Source organism: Mesoplodon densirostris, chromosome 17, assembly GCF_025265405.1.
Source record: "Mesoplodon densirostris isolate mMesDen1 chromosome 17, mMesDen1 primary haplotype, whole genome shotgun sequence".
Lineage (NCBI taxonomy): Eukaryota > Metazoa > Chordata > Mammalia > Artiodactyla > Ziphiidae > Mesoplodon > Mesoplodon densirostris.
In genome coordinates this window covers 50,161,840-50,188,495 of record NC_082677.1, presented here as the reverse complement: position 1 = coordinate 50,188,495, position 26,656 = coordinate 50,161,840, and the positions used below count along the sequence as shown (strand labels likewise).

The 26,656-nt window shown below is 35.1% G+C and overlaps 1 protein-coding gene across 6 annotated transcripts in view; it reads left to right on the top strand.

Moving 5' to 3' along the window:
* MYCBP2 (MYC binding protein 2) overlaps positions 1 to 26,656 on the top strand; it is a 269,886-nt gene that overhangs the window by 201,426 nt on the left and 41,804 nt on the right. For 4 of the 6 annotated variants that reach the window (XM_060080239.1, XM_060080242.1, XM_060080238.1 and 1 more), the window contains 7 exons: positions 63 to 195; positions 2,548 to 2,670; positions 5,361 to 5,540; positions 20,560 to 22,203; positions 23,179 to 23,348; positions 24,100 to 24,344; positions 26,328 to 26,495. In XM_060080239.1, the coding sequence (XP_059936222.1) occupies positions 63 to 195; positions 2,548 to 2,670; positions 5,361 to 5,540; positions 20,560 to 22,203; positions 23,179 to 23,348; positions 24,100 to 24,344; positions 26,328 to 26,495 (2,663 nt within the window). The remainder of the gene's footprint in view (positions 1 to 62; positions 196 to 2,547; positions 2,671 to 5,360; positions 5,541 to 20,559; positions 22,204 to 23,178; positions 23,349 to 24,099; positions 24,345 to 26,327; positions 26,496 to 26,656) is intronic. The other 2 variants (XM_060080240.1, XM_060080241.1) reach the window with 2 other exon arrangements.

Sequence of the window (26,656 nt, the reverse complement as noted above, 5' to 3'; positions counted from 1 at the left end):
TTTTCAGCCTGAGTGCCCTGAAAGGATCAAGCCAATCAATCATGCTTTTTGTTATGTACTAGGTAACCAATTCTGAAGGTACATGGGTGCAGCTGGATAAGAACAGCATGGTAGAGTTCTGTGAGAGTGATGAAGGAGAGGCATGGTCCTTAGCTAGAGACAGAGGCGGAAACCAGTACCTCCGACATGAAGATGGCAAGTTGGCTTAAATTTGTGATTTATTCCGATTTACCTTTGCAGTGCAGAAGTTTAAAGTGTACTGTATTTCTTTTGTTGTAGAGAGCTTTTTTGTGTTTATTTTTTAAGTAAAATCAAAACTAAAGGTTTAAAAATCTTGCAATTGTTAAAATTCCTATGTAAAATACATAGGTACTAATGAATACCCATAAAAGAAGAGAATTAGAAGGAAATGTGAAACATATGAATTGATCTTTGTAAAACATGCTTTTTATTTCACTAATATGAATTTAAATGATAATTCGTCTGTGCCAGTTCGGGACTAAACCTTTTACTCTTTCTACCACTAAATGGAAGTTCAGTTTTCAAACCACTGATTGTAGTACTTCTCCCAGGCAATTTCATTCTTTTGAATTCTGTCTCAGGAAAGGAGCATTGAATATATGCTTAGCTTCTTCTGGGGGTTTCCTATTTTGTTGTTAGAGTTTCAGCTTTAAACTTTATTTTACCGTTTTTCAAGAATGACCTCCTTTAATAAAAGATTTTCCTTTTTGTCCTCTTCTCTTCATTCTCCTGGTGGCAAAATCTTGTTCAGACCATGTCATCACTTAGGTGAAGCTTTAACTGATTCTCACAGAGTGAACAGTTACCTCTCATCCTAAAGAACTGAATTCACCACTAGAACAAAACTGATATTATATTGAAGTTAATTTTTATTTCTTTGTACCCAGATTGTGAGTCCCTTGTGGACAGGCACAGGTGTTTTATCTTTGTATTCCTAGTTCTAAAGCAGTTTTCGCACATACTGGTTGCTCACTAAGTTTTCTAAATATACAAGTTGAGTCACAAAAGTATTAGTTAGGACATCAAAATAAGTGGATAAGCCAAACATAGACTTTTCTACCAAATCCCAGAATTTATAGGAAAGGGTAAGACAATTAAATGAATATGCTTCTTTATCCAAAAGAGTATAAAGTTATAATAACCATTATCCAAGAGGTAATATGGCCATAGTATATAAATAGATTCAAGAAAGGTTTGGAATTTGTGTGAATAACAGAGTACGTTTATATATATTAACATGGTACATTAAACATTCTCCCCTTTTTCCCCACAGCAAGCCTTTGAGATCAGTTATATAATCTTCATTTTACATTTCTAAGCTCACAGAATTTAAAATGACTTGCCTATGGTTATACCACTGGAAACAGGGCAGGTGAAAGACTTGAGCCAGAATCTTCATTCATATTTCAAATGCTGTGCTCATTACACCACACTGCATCAGTAATCCACTGAACCCAATTTGAGAACCTACTTCCTCCCTTGTCTTTACAGACCAGTTTTTCTTAGTCAAAGATGATGTCATCATAAAATAATGTCCTGAGATGGTAGAACTATTATTCATTATGTTTTGAAAAGCAAAAGTCTTCATTTCATGTAAATCAGACATTTTACAAAATAACTTTCCCATTTACAGTATACTTACTACATATATAATTATTACATATTCATAAATTCTTAAACATTTTCATTATATAGGGATATTCAGATATAAATGAAAATAACCTAAAGCAAGATCAGCTTTATATAAAACACAATTAAATAATCTGAGAATGGTTTAAGTGACTGTCAGGGTCTTTCTAGCTTAGTAATCATTTTAACTAGCACTGAGCATAATGTGTAAGAGTAGACTCTGGGACTGGACTGCCAGGGTACAAATGCCAGCTCTTAACTTTTCAGTTGTCCAAATTACCTAGTATCTCTGTGCCTTGGTTTCCTCATTTACAAAGTGAAGATACTTTATAAGATCTATATGAAAGCTAAGTGAAGAAATAACAAAGCTATCAGATGGTAAGGTTAGCTATTATTGTTAAAATGTAAAATGCTTTCCATACTAAGGAGTGAGTTTTACCATAGGAAATTGTATTCCCATATACTTAGAAGGTAGATAATGCTTCTTAAATTAGGATATCGTTTCTACTAAGATATATACTCGACCCGAAAAGAGGTGTAAGAGAAGTTTAAATTTCTCTGTGATCACTTAATGATTTTTTGCCATATATATATATGGCACAATAAAAGCAAAAAAAAAGCAATAATAGCAAATGTTAATAGCACAATAAAAGCAAATTGACTCCATAAGAGCATATCCCATTTCTAAATATTATAGTGATTTTGATTGATGAAAACAAAGATTTTGTCATATACTTTGTTGGTGTCAGTGACCAAATTGGTAGACCAATTATCAAATCTAAATGTGAGGTTATTTTAAAACTTAACCATCATAAAATCTTTCTTGCAATTTTCTCTCTTTATAAATGGGGAATAGCACATAAGAAACTAATTTTATAGATGTTCCTTTTATTGTAGAACAAGTTCTTCTGGATCAAAATTCTCAAACTCCTCCTCCAAGCCCTTTCTCAGTACAAGCTTTTAATAAAGGGGCAAGTTGCAGTGCCCAAGGATTTGATTATGGACTCGGAAATAATAAAGGTAGGTGTTTTAAGTGAGTCTTTTACTTACCTAACTGTAATATTTTTATTACCTTCTCTTATAACCATTTTTATTACTGTTCAACCACAAAACTTTAAGTTTGTTCCTAGAAAACTAACAATCAAAATGTTTACGACAGTGTTCTTTTTACAGTATTGGTTTCATCCATTTTATCTTAAGTTTATAGTTCTTGCTTACCCGTTCTTATTTTGTAGACACTCATTTTGAATTCACATCATAAAGATTCTGTGTCACTATATCCAGTAGAAGAACTTTTCTTTATCATCCAGTTATTATTAAATGTTAATGAGCAAAAAAGAACTTCCCAAAATGATCCATTTAAAATCAAAATATTTTAAGTAATATTTTTAAGTAATATTGCACATCAGCTTTATTAAACATGTGTGGTTTTCAATGTCTAATCAAGTTATCTTAGTTAATTTCAAATTACATGAAATGATAGCTTTGGGTTTGGTATGTATAATGAAACCAAAAAATTGTAAAAAGAAAAACAAAACCCCTAAGCCATATGGATATAAAATGTATACAACTTGTTACGGTTGCATTAATAGAAGAGACCAGCATCATGGACAGTCCAAATAATAATTATTTTGGAGTAATTTATGCTCGAATTTCATCCAAAATTCCATTTGTATGTAAATTTGGACACATTCACATGCTTTCTTATGAACCTGCTCCTAACTCTTAGCTTCAAAATCGACAATATTGTCAGAAGGTAGCATATAGCTGGACAGTGGGTAGGAAGAAGATAGCCTACATGGAAATACTTTTACTTTAAAATGTTATTTAAACTAATTTATGAGATTTGATTTCTAGACACAAATACAGTTGTTTTAATACCTGACTTGCAGAGCAAGTGAAATAATGAAATAGTCAACAAGATACAGAATTACATCAGTATAGAGGAAATATTCAATTTAAGATAAAACCACTTTCTGTTTGATACCTTTATTACTTTCCACAAAGTGTTTTTATTAAGAAGGAAGCCTTAGCTACAAGATTTCTTTTTGGCTCTTCCTCCTACATCGGGTTGCTCTATCCTACAGGCTTGGGTACTATCTGCTTGCTCATTTCTGGTAGCTCAGATTTCAACTAACTTAAACTAGACCTTCATGCTCAAGTAGGGTAAATGCTTTGTGGTGTTTTCTTCATGTCCCTTTCCTTCTGCCGCTCCCAGTCCTTAAAATCTCAGTGTTTACTTACCACTATATACTTGTATAGTAGTCTGTTTTAAAGCCATGTTTAATTCAAATTGTATGCTTTCAGTCTCTAAAATGTCTAAATTGTACTGGTGGCTATCACATTAAATCAGTCTTTAAAACAGAATTTGTTAAAACATCATAAGAATAAAAATCAACTTTCAATAGAGACAAACATTGCTGAGAACATTTACTAATTAGAAATAATGTATTACTTTTTTAAACTGATTTTGCTAATATTGTTCAAAAATAGCATGTACTTCTTAGTAGGCTTTTAAAATATTTAGATGGAGTGGAGAAATATTAAGAAACTTTCATCTGATTAAATATATCTAACCTTTATTTATTATCTTACCTTTAATTGTAGTTCCCATTTTCTTTAACTCTTTATGCTATCCAACATCAAGCAATTGTTTTTTGCAAAAATTCTTTTTCCTTAAAACAATTTTATAAAATTCTTCATCACCTCTAAAATCCTTTTCTAATCACAGCATTAATTTTTTTAAGTGAAGAGATGTAGCTTGTGTGCACAGTTCTTTCCATATTAATCTGTTTCTTGTTGGTGTTTCATTTAAAATTTTATTTATGAAACTTTATTATATCTACAGAATATGCCTGGAAAGGTACTGTTTTCCAGTTTCTGCATCAGCTAGTCTGGATATGGTTTCCCCCCCCCCAACCCTTCTTCTTCAGCATCATTTAAACTATTTAATATTTATATTCTCATAAATAAGGAGCTATCATCCATCCAATTATATCATTTCATATTTTTAATAGTATTTTTCTGTTAATGTCCTTTGTATTTAATTTTGAAGAAAATATCAATTCATGTTTGAGATACTATTCAAATAAGGTACCTCATATTCCTTTTTTTCTTATAGGTCTTTTATAAATTTTTACATTGCCTATCCGAGCAAAAGAGTTCATGCTTTTAAAAATGTATAATTTCTTTGGCAATAACAACTTTAAAAAAGAAAATATTAATTTATAAATGTATTACTAAATTAATAACATATACTTTGCCTCCCTTCAGTCCTGCATTGAACTGTTCATATTGTTTGCATATTTTCTGCATGAAGTGTACTGCGTATGAGGCAGGGTGATAATAGTCAATGTCAGGTACTGCACAGAAGACATCATCGACTTAGATCTTCCTTTATACTTGTATGTTATTCAATCAACTTATCATACTTACTTCATAGACTCTGTATTCTCTTGTGCTGCTGCTAGATGTTGTATATGAATTTAAATGGATTTGGTTTTGTAAGTGGGCCATTATATAAAATTTATTGGGGTGCTTCCATTATTAAAACAACATACAACATTCGGTCCCTAATTTGAGAATAACAGTCACCAACTTCCACAACAGTTCTGAATTGGCATTGTTTTATTTAGTGTTGAACTTTATCTGAATGTCATAAAGCACCATTTACTTTGCCATTTTGGATGTTAATTAATAACAAGTTGTAGTTTTGACTGTTTTGCCCACTGCAGGTGACCAACTGAGTGCCATATTGAATTCCATTCAGTCACGGCCCAATCTCCCAGCTCCTTCCATCTTTGATCAAGCTGCAAAACCTCCCTCTTCCCTAGTCCACAGCCCATTTGTGTTCGGACAGCCCCTTTCCTTCCAGCAGCCTCAGCTTCAGAGTAAGTCTTGTCAGCCTTACCTGCCTCATCAAACCATTTCTGAAGCTTTGTTCTGAGTTGTTTATCAGTTACTAATTATTTATCAACTCACCTAACTGGTTTTATTTAATGAGGACGTTATCCCTTCCCACATTTTTGAAGCACTTAAGCTATTCTGACCTAAGACATTCTGCAGCTAAGACATTTGTTTTTAATCACATTTTTTTATTAAGTGTAGTTATTAAAATATGACTTTTATGTTTTCTATTCTAATTCCAGAATAAGCAAATCATACTATAAAATATATTAAGAAAACATTGATTTAAAAAAAATTTTTATAATATGCACGACTATGGTAAGCATCAGTTATAAGGATAACTTTCATTGTTTTACACTGAATTTTTGTTACTTAGAGATGCCCCAAGAGAATGAACCTATTTCACTATACCAGTGGGTGGAGGAGAGGCTGTACTGGGCAGGTTTGTTTGTTTCTTTTAAGTGAATTTGGTGTCTGTGAAATGTATAGCAACTTAGGTTTCCAAATGTTCTCACATTGTTGTTTCTTCTCTTGCTTTTTGTTGTTGTTGTTGTTGTTCTTCTTCTTGTTCTTGTTCTTAATAAGTTAAACCAATCAGTTGATTCCAGTTCTGCCTTCTAGGATTATTCTAGCCCTTTATCCATGATAGTAATTCATACTGATCTGGAAAACAGACCCAAAACAAATTACATTTACCTGAGTCTTCTTTTTTCTTAATAAGTTCCTGAGGCTTCCCCATAAACTTCTCAAACCTCCTAGTATGACAACAATATGCTCTTCTTGGCCTTCAGTTCACATATTGGCTCTACAGTATATAAACACACTCACTGAATTGAGAGAGTTTTTGGAAGTCTCAGCTTGTACACCCATTTGTTTGAATTCAAATGCATGACCTCTTTGCTTTACTTTAATAAAATACATCCACACTTAGATCTAAGTTATTTTTCTACAAAAATACTTTTATAGCTATTATTAGGATTACTTAAGAGAATGCCAGCTGGTTTAGTTTTTATTAGGAACCAGGGTAGTGTATAGTTAGCAAATGATGTTATTCATTATGATATTATTACCTATCTTCAGAAAAGAGTATATAAGAGTATAAACTTTTTTAGGTTTGCACTATACATTAGGCAAATTCAATTAACGAAATTAGTTTGTAGATATAAGTAGTATCAATTTCTAGCTAATCATCTCTGTTCATGTGTAATATTCACTTTAATGTCTCTTAAAAGAAGAATTTCAAGGAAACATAATAGTGTCATGTGTGTGAAATAGTTTTTTCTTCCTTGATAAGCATTATAGAAGAATGAAAGAGAAGTGAAGGCTCAGTTTCCCCATTTAATGGAGTGACAGACACTTTACATTTAGATGTACCCAGGTTGCAGGCAGTTTTAAAAGTAAGGACAAGGAAATAAAAGGGAAAAAACCATCATAACCAGGCAGAAAATTCATATTAAATATAAAATTACCCTGATAATGTCATAGTGGCAGCAGACAGGAGAACTAAGGAATAAGAACCATTTTGTTTTACCTAAAGGGTTATTGCAAGTCTTCTCGAAAACTTCTCTAAAAAAAGTATAATTACTGTTTTCATTTTACCAAATTACTTAATAAAATATTGTAAAACAAAATGTAAAGACCATAAGAAAATCAGATTTGCCTCTTTTAAAGGATAATAGGTTTCTAACTGACATTGTGTCGGTATAATTTTGTTCATATTGTGTCTAAGTGTTATCAGTACCACCACTTCCTTTACCACCATCTTGGAGCAAATTTGAAATCATGGCCTAGAAATGTCTCAAAATTACCAGTTTTCTGAATCATTACCTGCATGTACTCCAGTGATACAGACTTCTTATTCTCAGCAGAATATCACTGAAGTTTGACTACCCAATTCCAGAAACCAGAAGGCTTAATCTTTAGCACAACTAAAAACAAGTATGGAATCTAAAAATAGTTTAATGTTTTATAGATATATTAGAATTGTAGTGATTACATCATAGGAAAATTAAATATGGCAAAGTTAAAACTACCTGAGTAAGATATTCTTTCCTGAATTTCACTGCCATCCATCACACTAGCATTTCATCTTGCTTTAGAAGATGGCTTATTTATACTGAACTTCCCTTTACTAATTAGTAAAATGAGAATCATTTTTGTCTTACACTTTTGTGATTCTAAAATATTGAATAAAATATTATGTATAGAAGACTGTATTTACTAGTTCTTGCTTATTCTGATAAGTCACCACTATGTACTTACTACTGTCCTTGAGCACTTTAGTACATCCTCATTTGAGATAATGTCTCCATTTTACAGTTAAGGAAACAGAGGCTTAAAGAGGATAAATGATATGCCCTAGAAATATACATAGTAAATGGTAAAGTCAGAACATGAGCCCAGTTCTCCTGACTACAAAGGAGGCCATGTTTTTAAATATCTAGCTTTGCCTATTAATAAATAATGTAAAAATTTGCTCTTTAATATATAGTTTTTAAATTTCTGTTTCCATTTGGTTCTAGGATCCAGAGTATTAGCTTTGTTTGGATTGGTTATTTTCCCCTTCATAGTTTAAGAATGTAGCACGGTTTAAAAGGAGAAGGTTTCCTAAATACTGTAACTCAAGTTCCCAGCTAAGTAGATGACATACATAAAGTAGGGACATACATAAACTGCTCCCCATGTCAGCTTTATGAGCATTATTAATCAGTATTTTTTAGTTTTTTTATTCCCCTGAAGCGTAGGGTTTTTTAAAATTAATCTTTGGAATTGAAAGTAATCTGGCACATTAAATTCAATTGGTAATTTTTTTAAGTTGCAAAATTATTTTATACATGCACACATACATATATACATACAAATTACTTCACCTGTTGTTCTAGTGAAATAGAATAATTATAGAAATAAAAATCACACATTTTCCTTGTCTTAACATATTTATATGTGTGCAAAGGCATGAGAGAGAAGAGAGGTGTGTATATAAACTTTTCCTTTACTGTTCCATAAGTTACTTTTTTATTTCAGAAGTATTTATGTAGGTTTTAGAATTGGTAAGCAATTTGGCAGTAAATTTCTAGTGGACTGAGGTGGGGAATGATATAGGTGCCCGCTTTCTTTTAAGAATATTACATTCTGTATTTTCATTATCTTTCCTCATTTCTTTTGAAAGCATCATTTTATTTGTCCCATATCCTCTGACAATATCTTACACATCATAAGCATTCAGGGAGTATTTATTGACTGTAAATGCCTAAGATGATCATTTCTTCAGTGTAAACTATGAGTTTAAGATCATGTATTTCTTGTTATCTTATGATTGATATTCCTGTCTTTACTCAGAGTACATCTTCAAAATAGAGGAAGAATACTTCAGTAGTAATTAAATTTAACTATAATGTGATGATGTGATATCTAATAATCCTGAGTTTATACTGATGGAATTTTACGAAAGATCCTCCAACTGAAAAAATGTATTTCACATGACTGTGTTTAATATAAACATTTTTTAGCTACTGTTCAGGGAGCTAAATAATTTGCTTTTTTTTTGTAGAAAAAAAATGGTAAATAGAACATTAAGACAGTTGACGATTCTCCCAGAGATTTTAAATATGTAACATATAATATATATATCAAAGTATGTCGTACTTTCAAGCCCAGATATGAGAGCTCTAGGTTACTTTGCAACGAGTTTTTCTGTTATACCCATAATCACATTCTCAAATGAGACAAAACTTTTGCTAAATGTGACTAAAGAGTCCACCTGAGTATCTGTATGCATATTGGTTTGTGTTCAAGAATACTAACATATACTAAAGCACTGTATTTACTTACTTAGCTTATAAAGATATAGTGATGGAAAGATGTTAAGCTCAGATTTCCTTTCCAGCCACTTAAGTTACTTGATGCATCTGAGCCCTTTTTACCTCATCCATAAAATGAGGTGCCTAATAAACATTATCTGTTGATATTGATATTGCCTTTTGATGCAAACATTTAACATCTCTCATGCTTCAAGGAAAAGTGGAGGAAATCACAGTCTCAGAGAGAACAGTTTATTCTCTGTGGAGGCACAAATGAGGTTTCCTAGCTACTCCTCAGTACATTTTCACAGCTTAACTTCATTATTTGCTTTGAGATTAATTCTTCATATGGTAACACCACATTCAGATGTTAGTATGAATATCAGTATAAAAGCCAGGTTTTTTCCTAAGACTTAGACTTCATTTTTATCCTGGATTATAATCCCAGCCCAGAATCTGTCTACTTATTTGTTTGCCTGGTGTGAGCTGTGGCGTGGATGGAGCCCTTGACTTGGGAAGGAGACCTTTGTTTTAATCTCTGTTCTCCCTCCGGTTAGTTTTGTGACACTAAGCTGATTTCTCAGACCCTTTTCCTCTTTATAATTTTTATTAAGGAAAATTAAAGGATGATATCAACAAAGATTTCGTAAAATCAAATAGTCAAGTGCAGTAAAATTTTTCATACTTGAACCGATAGCATCTGTCACAATGGCCAATATATTTATTTCGATTTGGGCTCTAACATCTCTAGCATCCCTACAAATCCTTGTCATTTCAGTCATGGGCCAGAATTTATCTTGACTCAGTGTCTCCATCTTCTCTGTGGTAGGAAAGCTTTGACCCATGTTCCTTTCCCTCTTCATCAGCCCTCACTTCATCCTAGGAATTTAGACCACAGAGAACGCTGCTGTTGTTTATAAGACAGTGTGCCCGAGTGCATCTGTTTGCTTTCTCCTGACCAGATCTGACCTTTTGTCTCTCCCTTTGCTCCCATCTCCTTATTGGCTACTAAATTTATTCCACCCCTTATTACCATTTTTCTTCAGATGGGTCATTTATTCTTCCATCATTTATTTACCTGCGTTTGTTAAATATCTAGTCTATGCTAGGCTATAGGGAGCAATAAAGTAAAGAAAATATTATCACTGATCTTGAAGGGCGTTTGAAATACTGAGGAAGGCAGCCATGTTGAAAAAAATGATGGTATTATTTTAAGTCTGCAGGAGCAATATTCACAGGATGCATTGGAAACATAGGAGAAAAAGCTGCTGACTCAGCTAGGAAAGGTTAGAGAAGGCATTACATAAAGAGATGGCCCCTAATCAGAGTGTTGAAGGACTCATAGGAATTTATCAGGCAGCATTGGGGGTGTGGAAGGAGATTACAGGTGTATTTCCTCTCTAAGAATAGCATGAGCCAAGTTTTGGGGATCCATTGACTCAAAAATATTTATTGACCACCATCTACATGTCAGGCACTCTTCTAAGTAAGTACTGGTCATGCAAGGAGTCCAGTTTGGGAGGCTTTCATAGTAATCCAGGTGAGATATGATGGTAGCTTTACCAGAGTAGCCTAAGAGATGGTATTAAATCACGGAATACTGGATATATTTTGATATAGGATTTGCCTAAAGATTGAATAAGCAATGAGAATACCAAAACAGTGGAGGGCAAATCTAAGATTTTTGCATAGGCATTTGGAAGAATGTAATTTCCATTTAATATGGGGACTGTAGAACTAGGTCTGGGGGGCAATAACAAAGGCTTAATTTTGGACATTATATTGGTAAGCTACTGTTGCATAGCAAACCACCCCAAAAGTTAATGACTTCAAACAAGCACTCTTTCACTCACAGTTCTGTGGGTTAGCAGAGTAGGCTGGGTTCAGCTGGGTAGTTGTTGTGATCTTGCCTGGGATCCTTCATGCATCTGTAGGTCAGCCAGGTATTTTTTTCATTGGGGACTGGCTGGCATGAAAAGGGTGACTAGGCCAAATATCTCTTGTCATTCAGTGGGCTAACCTGGGTTTGTTTGCATGGACATTGCAGGATTCTGCGAAAACAAAAACATGCACAGTCTTTTGAGGCTTAGGCTTGACACTGACACAGCATCACATATGCCATACTCTGTTGGTCAAAGCAGGACACTTATGTTCAAGGATGGAGAAATAGACTTCACTTCTTGATTAGAGTTGCTGCAAAGGGGCATGGTACAAGGATAGGAATAATTGTCACCGTGTTTGCAAATGATCAGATATGTTAAGTTTGAGGTTCCTTTTAAGTCCAGTGGAGATATCAAGTTGAGATCGATGTAAGACCCTGGAGTTCATGGGAACTGTCTGTGCAGGACACATAAGTTGGGAGTTCACTGGCTTATAGCAGAATAATTTGAGAGTTGCCCTAAGGGTGGATTAAAGCAGCAGGAAAGTAGGTATAGGGAGAAAAGAGAAGATGCCTAAAGACTGAGCGCTGGGGCACTTCAGGGTTTAGACATGGGAGAGAGGAGGAGAAATCAGCAAAAGAGACTGACAAGTGGCCATAGAAATAGGAGGAAAACCGAGTCAGTGTGGTGTTTCTAGAAGCCAAATGAAGAAAGTATTTCAAGGAAATAGTGACAAGGTGTATCAGATGTTGCTGATGGGTCAGGTAAAGTGAGGATTGAGAATGGACCATTGGATTTAGCAATGTGGAGGTCACTGATTATCTTGATGAGAGGAACTCTAGTCGGATGAGATGCCAAAGCTCCATTAGAGTGGGTTCAAGAGAAAGGGGGGAGACAGTTGTTATAGATAAATTTGTCAAGTTTTACTGTAAAGGGAAGGAAAACACATAAAGTGAAACCAAGGCAGAGGATGTGAGATCTAGAGAGATTTTTGTTTGGTTTGGTTTTTAATGGGGAAAAGGTAACATCAGGGTTGTTTTTTAATGAGAATGATCCAATAGAGAGGAAAATTGCCAGTGCAGGAGAGAGGGGAGGATTGCTGGAACAGTATTCATCCGTGGGAGAGGGGATGGGATGTAGTGCAAAGGGGAAACGTTGGCCAAGTAGGAGCAGAAATAGGTGATCCATCATAACAGGAGAGGAAAGAGTGTGTAGTGTTAGCAGCTTGAGAATGTTGTCCATTTGTTTTTTGTTTTGTTTATTTTCTCAGTAAAATAGGAAGCCATCATCAGCTCAGAGTTAGCATGGGGCAAGTGTTGGTGGTTTGAGGAAACAGAGATATGAAATGGTAATTGCTAACACATGGCAGTCATTTACCACATAACAGGCACCATTTTAACCACTTCAAATGAATCAACTCATTTGCTTATGTTAGGAAACATGATTCACTTGAGAAACTTCACGTGTTTGTAGCTTAGAGTGTTAGTGTCCTAGTGGCAGTTTCTTACACTAGAGAGGGCGGGGCCACATCATGAAGGGTCTTGTAAGCCACTCTTAGTAGTTTAGACTTTATCCTGTGAGTAAAGTGAGTAAAATGGAGGGAGCAGATGGAGGCATATATAGTTCTGCAGAATTTTAAACAAAAATAATGATATGCTCAGTCTTACATTTGTGAAAGATAACTAAAAATATTATGAAAACGGTTCTGGAGAAAGGGAGAGCGTTAGAGGCAGGGATTCCAGAGAAGAGCTGAGTAGGGCTTATACTAAGGTAAATTACAGTGGACGTATAGAAGAAGGGGCAAGCTTAGAAACACGTAGGCAGTAAAATTGTACAGGACTTGCTAATCACAGTTGAAGGAGCCAGTCTAGAATGGCGTCCAGTTTTCTGTCTTTGTTTTGAAAGATTATATGCTTACCTAATGCCAATACACAGAATTAAAAGCAGATTTTAAGAAAAAATGAGTTCGGTTGGGTAACTTCGCCTCCAGTAAGCTGTAATATAATTCGAATGTGGGAAGCATGCTTAGCATTTCCATAACTGAAGATGGCATTGTTGACTGACAGTTTGAAAATACATCATTACAGATTTTCATCCATCTTCCATTCCGCATTTGTATCATATGGATGAATGTTATATTCTAGTGAAAAGCTTATTTCTATTTTAGCCTTAAGTTGGAAATTTTGTTCTAGCTGTCATTCTTTTATAATTCATTTAGTATACTAACATTTATATAAGTAAATTTTAGTTCCTATTCTGTGTCTTAAGCTCTTTTTCTTCTGATACATTTAGTAGGATTCCACATTCTGTTAGTGCTTATACATATCTACATTTATGTGTGTATATATTTTTTAAGATATAGAAAGAAACCTAATTCTATAGATCCTTCACAAACAATGATAATAACATTTTGTCAAGTTTACAGTAGAACAGCAGGAACAGTGTTTCTGACTTTCTTCACTCAATTTAAACCCTGGTAATTGTACATTTGCATTCTTCTCTGAATAGTACTACAGATATTTTGACAAATAGACTCTTAACACAGGCAGTAAATGGTTAAGCTTAACTTATAATTCAGATATTCTGGAAATTACTTCTTTTAAAACTATTTATTTCTAAAAATATAAAAAACTAGTTTATTGGTTATTGAGGAGACAATATATAAACTATACCTTCACCCTGGCCAAAAGATGTGAGCAGCCAAACAACATGCAGATAAGAAATAAGTACAATTAAGTGTAAGTATTATTCCCACGTCTGTCTATTGATGTTTTGGAGGATTGAGAATAAGGTGATAGTGATGATAATTACGTCCTCTAGCCAGCAGCTGCCCGGACTGACAGCTTTAAATGCACATTCACTGGGTATAATCCGAAGAAAATGAAAACACTTACTTGAAAAGATACACACACTCCAGTGTTCATAGCAGCATTGTTTATAATTGCCAAGGTATGGAAGCAACCTAAGTGCCATCAACAGATGAATGGATGAAGAAGATCATTACTTCATTGTTGACTCAAACCTGAAAGAGTATACGCCCCTTTCTAAATCTCAGAACTGCACTTTTGTGTACTGCCACCAGATGGTGACAGGTGCCTTGATTCTTCCAGTGTATTGTCCCAATAACAAGGTCAAGGTCCTGATACAGCAAAACCACAGTTTGTCTTTGTCCAACTGAAATGAGGATGCTTTCCTTATTAAAAAGAAAAGTTATACTGTTTTATTATTATCATTAGCCTAGGGAATAATTTTTTTAAATACAATTTACAATGAGCTCAGAGTTTCTATGACCAGAGGCTGAATGAAGTACCCCAGGGAACTTGATACTCGGGATTTAAAACAAAGAAAACAAAGAATAAATGACATGTAAAGAACCGTATTGTTAATAAGGGGATACTTTATACCAAACAAACAACGTTGACTTCAAATGAATACTGGAGGAAAAAATCCAGCTTTTTATATTGTTTTAAACATTATTCTCCTTAGTTAACTATATTATGACAAAAAAATCAAAATTCTACAGACATTAATTTAATAATTGATTGTTTTATCTATAAAGCAAGGTAAAAAGGAGCATGATTAATCCTCATCAGATGTCTAAAAGTTGATCAGTTTTTTCTTCTGTGCATAGATAGCAAAGTATCTCTTAAGGATTACTTCCCTTTTTAAATTGAAATTTTAAAAGTTAACTATTTCAAAGTATTTTAAACATGAGCTTGTGAAAATTAAATGTCTAGAACAAGTGTTGTGTGAATTCACAGCTTACTGTACTTAGGCATTTAACAGTAACCTTTTGTAGACTTTCAAAAGATGTTTATTTCATCTTATTCACTCTGAATCATACCTAGGAATCCAGTCTCTTTAGGTTTTGTAACATACTGGAAAGACTTCAAGGATGATTTGGCTTCAAAACTTTTTCCAGGAGTTTGTCCTTAAACCTCTAACATCTTATCTAATAAGTGTCCATGTAGTTTTGTACTTTTATGTTACGGGTGCTTTTAGTTAAGATAGTATCTGATTTCCTGCTCCTGTGTCCTCCTGCAAACCCAGTCTTCACAGATTTTAGTGACCAAGCTGCGAGACTGTATCCTTACATTGGCAGTTTGAATCGTCCTTGAATTCCAATCAAAAGCTGGCACTCTCCTAACTGACATTTTCAGTGAGAGTTGCAGAGTAAGTATTATATGAGATTGAAATAGCATAAGACCTCATTTTGCAGCTCCTGGTGCCTTTGAGTTTTACACACTTTAAAAAGAAGAATGTTCAAAAATATTAAAATTTTAACATTTCTTTAACTTAGAGGAACATGACTTGTTGGCATGTGTCTCCATCCCTCCATCCACTCCTACCATTCTCTCTTGAACCAACTACAGGGTTGAAATTGAAGTTGTCCTTATCCACAGAAATTGCTGTATTCAGTTTTTGACTTTTGTTTTGCTAAGTTCAACTGTCAGTTCTAAGATTTCTTTTTCTTTCTTTTTTTTTTTTTTTTTGGCAGTACGCGGGCCTCTCACTGTTGTGGCCTCTCCGGTTGCGGAGCACAGGCTCCGGACGCGCAGGCTCAATGGCCATGGCTCACGGGCCTAGTCGCTCCGCGGCATGTGGGATTTTCCCAGACCGGGGCACGAACCCGTGTCCCCTGCATCGGCAGGCATACTCTCAATGACTGCGCCACCAGGGGAGCCCCTAAGATTTCATTTTACTTGCTCTGTTGTCAGTGTTTGACAGGATTGATCTTTCTCTTTTCCTTGAAACGCCTTCTTCCTTTGCCTGCTGGATGTCTCCTACCTCAGCTGTTCATGTCCAATCTCTTTTCTACATCCTCCTCTATTCTGTATTCCTAGGACTGTCCCAGGGCTTTGGTCTTTTCTAGGCCTTGCTACCTAAGTTGTCTTATCCAGGCATGGAGTATTACCCAAAATCTGTGTGCTTATTACTCTCAGGTTTATCACCGCTCCATCTAGGGTGTATTTGTTCATTGTCTCTCTCCTTTTACTGGAAGATAAGTTCCATAAGAGTAGGGACTTCATTTCTGTTCATCATTTTATGCTCGATTCCTAGGACAATGTCTGACACATAATACATACTCAGTACCTTATATGGCAGGATTCTTGGTTTTACGAATAGTTCATCTTTAATCTTGGCCATAATAATGAATCCGTCAACTATTACTTTTTCTGTTTTGAGAAAAGTGTGTGTTGTATTCATTTTTTTAATTTCAATAATGTTAAGAAAGTTATCTCCTTATTACCTGAATTTATTTCAGCTCACTTGATTACATTTATTTTCATTGCCATGAGTTAAAATTTTAAATAGTGGATTTATTTTCAGATTTAGATAGAGATTTTTTTTTTAGCATACTGCTTTTGAAAGACCACTTTAAAGGTTCTGTTAATTTTTTGAAAAGTAATTTTTTTTAATTTTAAGCACTTCATTTTCTGCATGGTGAATCATTAAGGTGTCTAACATTTCCAGTGACTTGTAAGTCTTTTTTGCTTTGTTTGTGTTGTGAGACTTTTTATAAACAGAATTTGGTATCTCAGTAATAAGATCGACAAAACAAACATTAACTATTGGGATTAGCACTAACATTTTTTACTGAGGATGGACTCAGAAAAGTAGTTGACCATAAATGTCAACTTGGGTCCATTCTGAGATACATACTGGAAAAATTATAGTCATGTGTCCATACAGAAAACCAGGTGACAATAGGTTAAACTGTAAGTAACATCTCTTTATCTCCCACTATTTACAAAAAAAAAAATTACTTATAAACTTTCATTTATAAGTAAGTGAGCACCAAATTAAAGAAAACTGAGTTAAAGAAATATTAGTCTGAAAAGAAATGCTCAAATTTGATTTATCAGTGCTATGAATGTTATTTAACTTTTAGGCTAATACATTTGGCGCTGTCGTTATTAGCCTAAATTAATTAATTTGATCTTTGTATTCAGTTTTTAATTTTAGAGAAATAATAAACTTGCTGGAAAATTTAGCAGAATATAAACTTTTTGATAAGTTAGTAGTTGCGCATACCATTTGAAATGCTTTGTTTCTGCTTGTGTTCTCTGCTAAATTTTTTTTCCATTGAATCTGTGCTGCTTCTTTGCCAATGTTTTCCACTGTAGAATCTCCATCTCGCAACCTTGCTTCTCGTGAGCGCATTTACAAAAATTATGGTGTAGCTGGGCCTGCCTCTGCTCTCTCATCTCTGTCTCACAAACTGAAGGGTGGGTATGCGTGCCTTCACGGATGGGCCATTCTTAATAAACCTAGGAGGTTTCAAGAAAGAAGTTTTAGTTCACCTCAGTCATTTTCATCTCATTCCATTTAAGATTAAAGTTTATAATTTTATTTAAAATTTGATATTTTGGGGTAATTTGTGATGTATCTGTTCAATATTTATTAATTATCCTAATTGATATGCCTGTTTACTATGTGTAGGTTAAATAGAACTCTTGCTTAATCTCAAACCTATGTGAGATATTAAATAAAATAAGTATGTAGAAATAAATGCCTTTGGGGAATTGTAACACCATTATTACCAGAACGAGGTGGTACATGTGTAAGCCATAAAGCACATTGTGATCTATAAGAATATAGTATCTCATGTGACAGGTTAGTGTTCAACTCATTTTTTCTGTTAGGTAATGTAAAAATCATTTTCCTGTTTTAGTTTTTTTATGAGAAACAGTTTGATAATTAAATTCTTTAGTTTACCTTAGTTTTCAGGGCTGTCCTGTCTGGCATGAGTCATCCTTATAGTATTTTCTTAGCTGCTTAGTTTTAATACTTTAAACTTAGAAATGTTTAAACTATTGACAATTGATAAAATGCCAGACGATTTTAAAATATGCTCTGGTCCTATAAAATACTGTAGATACCTAGTCACATATTTTTGTCTTAGTGTAATGTTTAATTAAACTTTTAAAATCTTGTATTCCTAGAAATGAGTAAAACAGTTTTACATTTCTCCTTTGTACAGTTGACAGTGATACTATATAATATTGTAGTATAATTATAGAACCTGATCTCTGTAGTATATAGTCTTGTGTAACCTGATATATAGTATATACTATGGCATATCATATTACAGTAGAGTATTATATTATGATTATATTATAGGGTGGTATTATATAAACTTTTATTTATAATTTTGGCATAAAAATATGCAGGTTATTAATGAATACCTAATATTTAATATTTTTACTAATCTGTTTGAATGTACTAAATTTTTATCCTGTCCTGTATTATTTTTTCTTTAGAATCTTTTGAGATTAAAAAAGTGTCCATTATTGCTTAAACTTACATATGATAAACATTAAACAAAATTAAGTGATGAATGTGAAAGTATTTACGATCTAAAGCTTTTTAACAGATTGTGTTGATATTTATTGATACTTAAAGCAGCCACATGACCAATTTTAGTAATACTTACTGCAAGCCTCAAAACTTTTGAAACCCAAATGAAGAAGATAAACATCAGTTAGTATGTGGGTTTACCACACTTCACTAACTTGACGTATTTGTTTTTTAAAAATATATGAAATATATTTTGGAAAACTAAATTTTTTCAGCAGGATTTAATTGTAATCTGACATCTTGGGAAGAAATAATTTTGCATTATTTATGTGCCTAGACTCCAACAGGTATTCAGCTGTCACCACTTACAGATCTTAAAAAAATATTCACCATTACTTGAAGCATAGGAATAAGGTATACAGCTGCCCATACTCTCTGGCCCTCTCTATATAACAAACATTTTTGCTAGCATATGACAGGTGGTGTTCCTGATATTTGGAAGATTCAATTGTTTAGCCAGTCACAGTGGAGATTTCCTTTATGAGGAATTGTGCATCATTAATTACAAAGCAAACCTCTTTCAATTCACGAACTAATCTTGTAGAGAGAGGGGTGCCAAATATTAAAGATTTACTGCTTATTAGTCTAGATTCAGCATTATGTATGGTTCAGCTCATGAAATAAATGTGATGATGAAGGCATTTCCAGCTGTCAGAGTAATAACGAAAACTAGTGCTCCAGACATCAGTCACTCCAAATTAGTGGCCAGGACTAAGCTATTGCTTGATTCTACCAAATACAATATATTGGTTTATAAAATCTGACCCTCACACAATAATGGCTACTGTCGCCTCTTGCCCTGTGGCCGTGGGAGCCATAAAAGTAAAAAATGAGAATCTGAAGATTTGTGACTAGCAGAAAGGAAAGAAACTAAGAAAATAGGAATTTGTTTGCTCATTTAACAAAAGCACTTACTATGCTGACCCATTCTTGACATGACATCAGTGGAGTGTAGTAATGAGCAAAACTACCAGCCCTTGCAGGCCTTCCATGAGGAGGCAGATGCCATGGCAAAGCTCTCTTGACGTATAGGCAACTAGACTGTGACTCTACACACACACTGCAAGCAAGCCCCAAAACACGTTTCTACTTTATCCACATTTGTTCATATCCCTGTAAAAAGGAAAAAGAAAGAACTACAGTGTAACCAGAGTCATCTCTGGTTTTTACTAAGTATCCTTCTTCAAAAAATATAAATGCTTCTAGCAAGGTTTATGGATTTTCAGTTTTTCATGTCACTTGAATCACTTCAATCAGGTTGCTTTCCTCCTAACAGTGAACTAGTATCACTTGCACTGAGGGTAGAAGTTTTGATTTTAGGGAGGAAAGATAATCTTGAAGGTTGTACCAGGGACTGACAGCAAAGACGACCTGGCTCTAAAGCCTCAAAGGAAAGCGTTAAGTAGTAGGAAGGAGAGACACTGAATGAGGGCCAGGATGCCAAAAGCAAGTGGTGCTCATGTAGAAACATCTAATGCTTTACCTAGGAAAGAGCGAGATTATTTTCCTTTTTATCTTTTTTGTTTCTTATTCTCCTGACTCCTTGTTGAAAGGCCCCAGAATTCAGACTTGTAATTCTAATTCTGAGGATCCCACCATTTTTCTTCTTCAAGCTCCGAGTTCTAACCAGCTAAACTTATGAACTAAATAAGCTGTTAGAACATAACCTCTTTACAAATAACAGACTGCCTGCATTACATGTAATTAAATAATAGCTTTAGGGCACTCATACATTAATTATAAATTATTCTAATCCAAACATTAGAATATTAGAATTATAAAATGATATAATAGAAATTTGACGAGAATTCCCCCTTTTTTCTTTATTCTTGAAGTATTTTTGTCTGTGACAAGCAATACAAATTTTTTTAGCTATGTTTTCTTATTTCATTGTTTAGTGGCTAAATCATCAGTAAGTTATAATTATATTAACAAGTTTCACTATGAAATGGACCATACAGGTGACCGAGGAAGCATCTCAACATCTCCTAGACCAGTCTGTACATCAGGAAAATCAGAACTGTCCTCCAAACACAGCAGAACACTGAAACCCGAGGGACGTATGAGCCGGACTACTGCTGACCAGAAGAAGCAGAGGGGTACAGAAGGGCTGTCGGCTAGTGAATCTCTCATGTTGAAATCCGATGCTGCAAAGTTGAGGTCAGATTCTCACAGTAGGTCATTATCCCCCAACCATAACACCTTGCAGACACTAAAATCTGATGGGAAGATGTCTTCTAGCTTCAGAGCCGAATCCCCAGGACCAGGTTCTCGGTCATCATCTCCTAAGCCAAAGACTCTCCCAGCCAGTAGGTCTAGCCCATCCAGTGCTAGCTCTACACGCTCCTCCTCACCGCATGATAAAACTCTACCTCAGAAAAGCACTGCTCCTGTTAAGACGAAACTTGATCCTCCTCGGGAACGGTCCAAATCGGACTCTTACACCCTTGATCCAGATACCCTCCGCAAGAAGAAAATGCCCCTCACAGAACCATTAAGGGGACGATCAACGTCACCGAAACCAAAACCAGTACCAAAGGATTCGAAAGACTCCCCTGGATCCGAAAATAGAGCTCCTTCTCCCCACGTGGTACAAGAAAACCTCCACAGTGAGGTGGTTGAAGTCTGCACTTCAAGTACTTTAAAAACGAATAGCCTAACAGACAGCACCTGTGATGAAAGCAGTGAATTTAAGAGTGTGGATGAAGGTCCAAATAAAGTTCATTTCAGCATAGGAAAAGCACCACTGAAAGATGAACAGGAAACGAGAGCATCCCCCAAAACAAGTCGGAAATGTGCTAATAGGCACACCAGGCCCAAGAAGGAGAAATCTAGCTTTCTCTTCAAAGGAGATGGATCCAGACCTTTAGAGCCAGCCAAGCAAGCCATGTCCCCTTCCGTGGCCGAGTGTGCCAGGGCCGTCTTTGCCTCTTTCCTGTGGCACGAAGGCATAGTGCACGATGCAATGGCTTGTTCTTCTTTCTTAAAATTTAATCCTGAACTCTCCAAAGAACATGCTCCTATAAGAAGTAGTTTAAGCAGCCAGCAGCCTACAGAAGAAAAGGAAACCAAATTAAAAAATAGACACTCATTGGAAATATCATCTGCACTGAATATGTTTAATATTGCACCTCATGGACCAGATATATCTAAAATGGGCAGTATCAACAAAAATAAGGTATTGTCCATGCTTAAGGAACCTCCTCTGCATGAAAAATGTGAAGACGGGAAAACTGAGGCCACTTTTGAAATGTCCATGCATCACCCAATGAAGTCTAAGTCTCCTCTTCCCCTCACTCTGCAACATTTAGTGGCTTTTTGGGAAGACATCTCTTTGGCTACTATCAAAGCAGCTTCCCAGAATATGATTTTTCCAAGTCCTGGTTCTTGTGCAGTCCTTAAAAAGAAAGAGTGTGAGAAAGAGAATAAAAAGGCCAAAAAAGAAAAAAAGAAAAAGGAAAAGACAGAAGTTCGGCCCAGAGGTAATTTGTTTGGTGAAATGGCCCAGCTGGCGGTAGGAGGACCAGAGAAGGACACCATCTGTGAGCTCTGTGGAGAGTCACATCCATACCCAGTGACATACCACATGAGACAGGCTCACCCAGGTAAGTGATGTTATTGAATATATGTAAGTACTTTGTGTAGAAAAACAAATTAGGTCACTTTGACTTAAGCTGTTCCATGAATTATGTTAAAGTACAGGGAAACTTCTGCCCAGAATTTATAGTGTCTTACAATGTAATTTTTAAAGTGCTTTATCAATACAGTATAGGGTTTATGAAAAATAGGTAAAGAAATCTAATAGTATGGTGGTAAGGCAATCTAGTACTATTTCATTTTAATGTATCACATTCTGAGATATTGTTAACTTTTTAAATATTTTATGTGTTACCCAAAGGATGCTGTTAAGGTGTCTCACACAGTAGAAATAAGGACATGTCCATTCACACAATAGAAATAAGGACATGTCCATACACACAGGAAAGATCACAACATTAGGTCTCCTTTGATTGTATTGTTTTCCTGTTCAGAACTGCAAATTCAATTAGATTATACTGATTTCTTTGGGCATTTTCCTGTGGAAGAGATATTAACTGTTTCATCAGAAGACAGTTTTATGTTTTAGGTAAATGTAACGATTTCTGTAACAATTAATATTCCAAAATTCACTTATGGATTTGGGTAAATGTTTTTCTCTTCCTACATATTACACTGCAACCTTTTGTAAAATACATGATTTGTAAAACATACTATTCTCACAGAGTGTTTTATACCTAATACCTGTCTTCTTCAATTTTTTTAGCATACTTAAAGAAATCTGTATGTACCCGTATCTTAACAGTTCTTCTCATCTGCCTGTATAGAGTATCGTCAGTATTTTAGGCATCGTTTACTTGATTACTTTTGGTTACACCTTCAATTTTGCTGCTATAATTAACAGCCCAGGTGGCGGTTAGTTATTTGCTTCAGTATTTTGCTTACTTTGAAAAGGAAAAGTTGTCATTTATGTGCAGGTGGCAAGGAGCAAACTATTAAGGACACTTAAAGTGTTAAATTTTTATTTATGTTCTTACTTCAAGGTTGTGGCCGGTATGCTGGTGGACAAGGTTACAATAGCATTGGGCATTTTTGTGGAGGATGGGCTGGTAACTGTGGTGATGGTGGCATAGGGGGAAGCACGTGGTACCTGGTGTGTGATCGCTGTAGAGAAAAATACCTCCGTGAAAAACAGGCTGCTGCAAGGGAGAAGGTATTTTTATTTTGTTCTGGCTGTGCTGTTAGTGACCAGAATAAACCTTATAAAAATCTCTTTTTATGATCATATTATTAGACAACTCCACATAATTGATATTAAAGATCAGCCTTCATAACAGGAATAATATATAAATTTAATTTATGTACCAGGTCAGCTGTTTTTAATTACAAAAACAAATTATATCTTGGGATAACACAAAACAGCTCTCCTGTAGCATACATACCTTATTGACAGATGTTTACTGCATAATTTATTATTAATTTGTCTGCTATTGTGCACATATATATAGCTTTCCCTCTTCACCTTTATCTCTCTTAACTCTCTCTTTCTCTTTTTCCTTTTCTTTTTCTACTCTTTATCTCCTCTCTCTTTTTCTTTTCCTGGAAAGTCAGGATCATTCACACTAGTGACACACCTAGGTAAAAATATTTGCCAAATATACACACACATGCATGCACACACAGATTATTTACTCTTTTATTTAGATAACTACATTTAGATTTTACTACTTAGGTTTTTTAACTTCCCCAAGGAAAGAGAAAAATATAGTTTGCATTTGATATAAATTAGTTTTAATAAGTTCAGGAGAAGCATGAAGTGAATGTTGTTTTTGGGAATCACTATTATTATTTTAAAGCAGTTCTACAGTGTTTAATAATTTTTATTGGGAATTCGAAATATTTAGGTTAAGAAATTTAAAATTTGAATAGAAGTAGGAAAAGATCCCTACAAATTTTCTTCTCAGGTCAAACAATCTAGGAGGAAGCCATTGCAAGTCAAGACTCCTCGTGCCTTGCCCACTATGGAAGCTCACCAAGTGATTAAAGCAAACGCCCTCTTCCTGCTGTCCCTGAGCAGCGCGGCCGAACCAAGCATTCTGTGTTACCATCCTACAAAGCCATTCCAGTCTCAGCTTCCCAGCGTGAAAGAGGGCATTTCTGAGGATCTTCCGGTTAAAATGCCTTGTCTCTACCTGCAGACATTAGCTAGGTAATATAACTCGGCTGTTGTTTTTTAAATCACTTTGGATTAACCACTACTGTTTAATATCATGCCCTGAATTTCCACACTACAGTACATATTGTATACAGTAAAGTGACCTCCAGGAATTTATTTTCTGAGTTGCCTTAACTCAGAAATATGACTGGTAGAGGTATAAACTTTAGAGTAGTAGGTATTTGAAAAAATATGTAAATACTACGTTGATTTGTATTATTATTAATACATAGTATGTCTTAGTAAGACTTCTGCTATCTTTTACTCTTTGCTAGGCAGACGTCAGTGTGTTAATAGTGGGAAATGCTAAAATGGAAATAAACTGATATTTGCTATCCAAAATCTTTCATTTTTCAAATTATTAATTCTATTAGCGTTTAAATTTTGGTTAGCTGAGTACCAGCTTTGTGTTACACTAAGATGAATATAATAAAATCCTGACGTCGTGTGTTCACACTCTGGTGGAGACAGATATGTAAAGGAAACATTTAAAATGTTACGTGAGGAGTACTTATGATAGAAGTGTGTATAGAATACTGTCACAGCATAAAAGGTAGAGAGTACCTGAGTCTTGCCAAGGAAATAAGGAAAGGTTTCCCAGAGGATCCGACATTTTAGCAGTCTTGAAGGATAACTAGAAATCAGTCAAGCAGGAAATGAGAGGAAAGCAATTCCTGACATAAACCACATATGTGAGGACGCAAATGAAATAGCATTACCCATTTAAGGAATACAGGCTTATTAAAGTATTGGTTACCAGGAGAAATATATGAAGTGTTGTTTCCCAAGACCAGGTAATGCGTGGCTCTGTAGCCCATGCTAAGGTTGGATTTTATCCCATTGAGGAAACAGTGGATAAAGAAGAATTTTAAACAAGGAAATGCATAAACTGGTTTGCAGCTGGAAGATCACTCTGCTGCTAATGTGGAAACCAGATCCAAGGGCATAAGTGAAGATGGAGAGAAGCCTGTTAACAGTGTACTGTTTTTCCTATATTGGGCTTTGCTGGTGCAACCCATATGTTCATGCATTGCACACTGATACTCTAAAACAGCCTTGCATAGGCCAAATTCAGATTTTTTTCATCAGCTGACAAATGAAGATTTCTAGAAGTTGCCTGCTGCCGTGGCTTACCAACCAACAGTTCCATTTTGAGAAGCAGAGTTATGTAGTTTGTTTGTTTGTTTTTGTACTTATTATTCAATAAAATGAGTGGGAAACAGAAATGAAAATGTGAGACTAAGTACATTTGGGACTGCGGAGGAAGTCATCAGGAATGCCAAGTACAGCAAGCCTTCAGCTTCCGTCACCTGTTTACTGTCCTTAGTTAGACTAGTACCTCTCTGTTCCAGTTTGAAAAGGGTAGAATCAAATGGTAAAACATGTAAAAAATGCTGGCATACTCTAATTATGGATTTTATATTTTTAGCCCTGTGGGGAATAGATATCCCTGTAACCCATGGAACATTTCATATATCTAATCTTCTTCAAATTTCACTCTTAAAAAACAAACAAACAAAAAAATGGTCACCGCCTGTGCTTTAGTGGTCCATGCAAGAAACGTCATGAGCCTGAAGCAAGGCAGTGATGATGGGGAACAAGAAGGGGAATAGTGAGAGGGAACCCGGTATCCACAGGCCTGAGTGGCTGGTCGTGGTCGAGGGCTGAGCCTGCTGTGACACCGAGACACCTAGAGAGCTGGTGGGTCACTCACTGAAGCCGGAAGGTAGAGAAATTCTACAAAGGAGAGAAACGAAATTCAGTTCTGGACTTGAAATGTTGATGGCACCAGGAATATCTGTGTGTAAAAGTATCAGACTTTGATCTCCTTTGGCTTACACCTACAACTATTTTAATACTTTAATCCTCAGTTACAGACTTAATGGGTTGCTTTTACTTTTACGAAGGAGATTAAAAGTAGAAAGTTATCTGTATTGCCATCATACTTTTTGAGTTATTCGGTTTGATTTAATGCAGGCATCATCATGAAAATTTTGTGGGTTATCAAGATGACAACCTATTCCAGGATGAGATGAGGTACCTGCGTTCAACATCTGTACCTGCCCCGTACATATCAGTAACTCCTGATGCGAGTCCTAATGTATTTGAAGAGCCAGAGAGCAACATGAAGTCCATGCCACCCAGGTATTTGAGTTATTGTCTTTCTGTTGAGTCCAGTGTTTGGTGGGAGAAAGACTGTAAGCTAGAAGAGAATGCTCTAGAAGTTCTTTCATACATACCTCCATCTCGGGAAAGAAGTCGTGTCAACTCTGCTAACTGTTAGAGCAGTAAGAAAAAGCATGCAT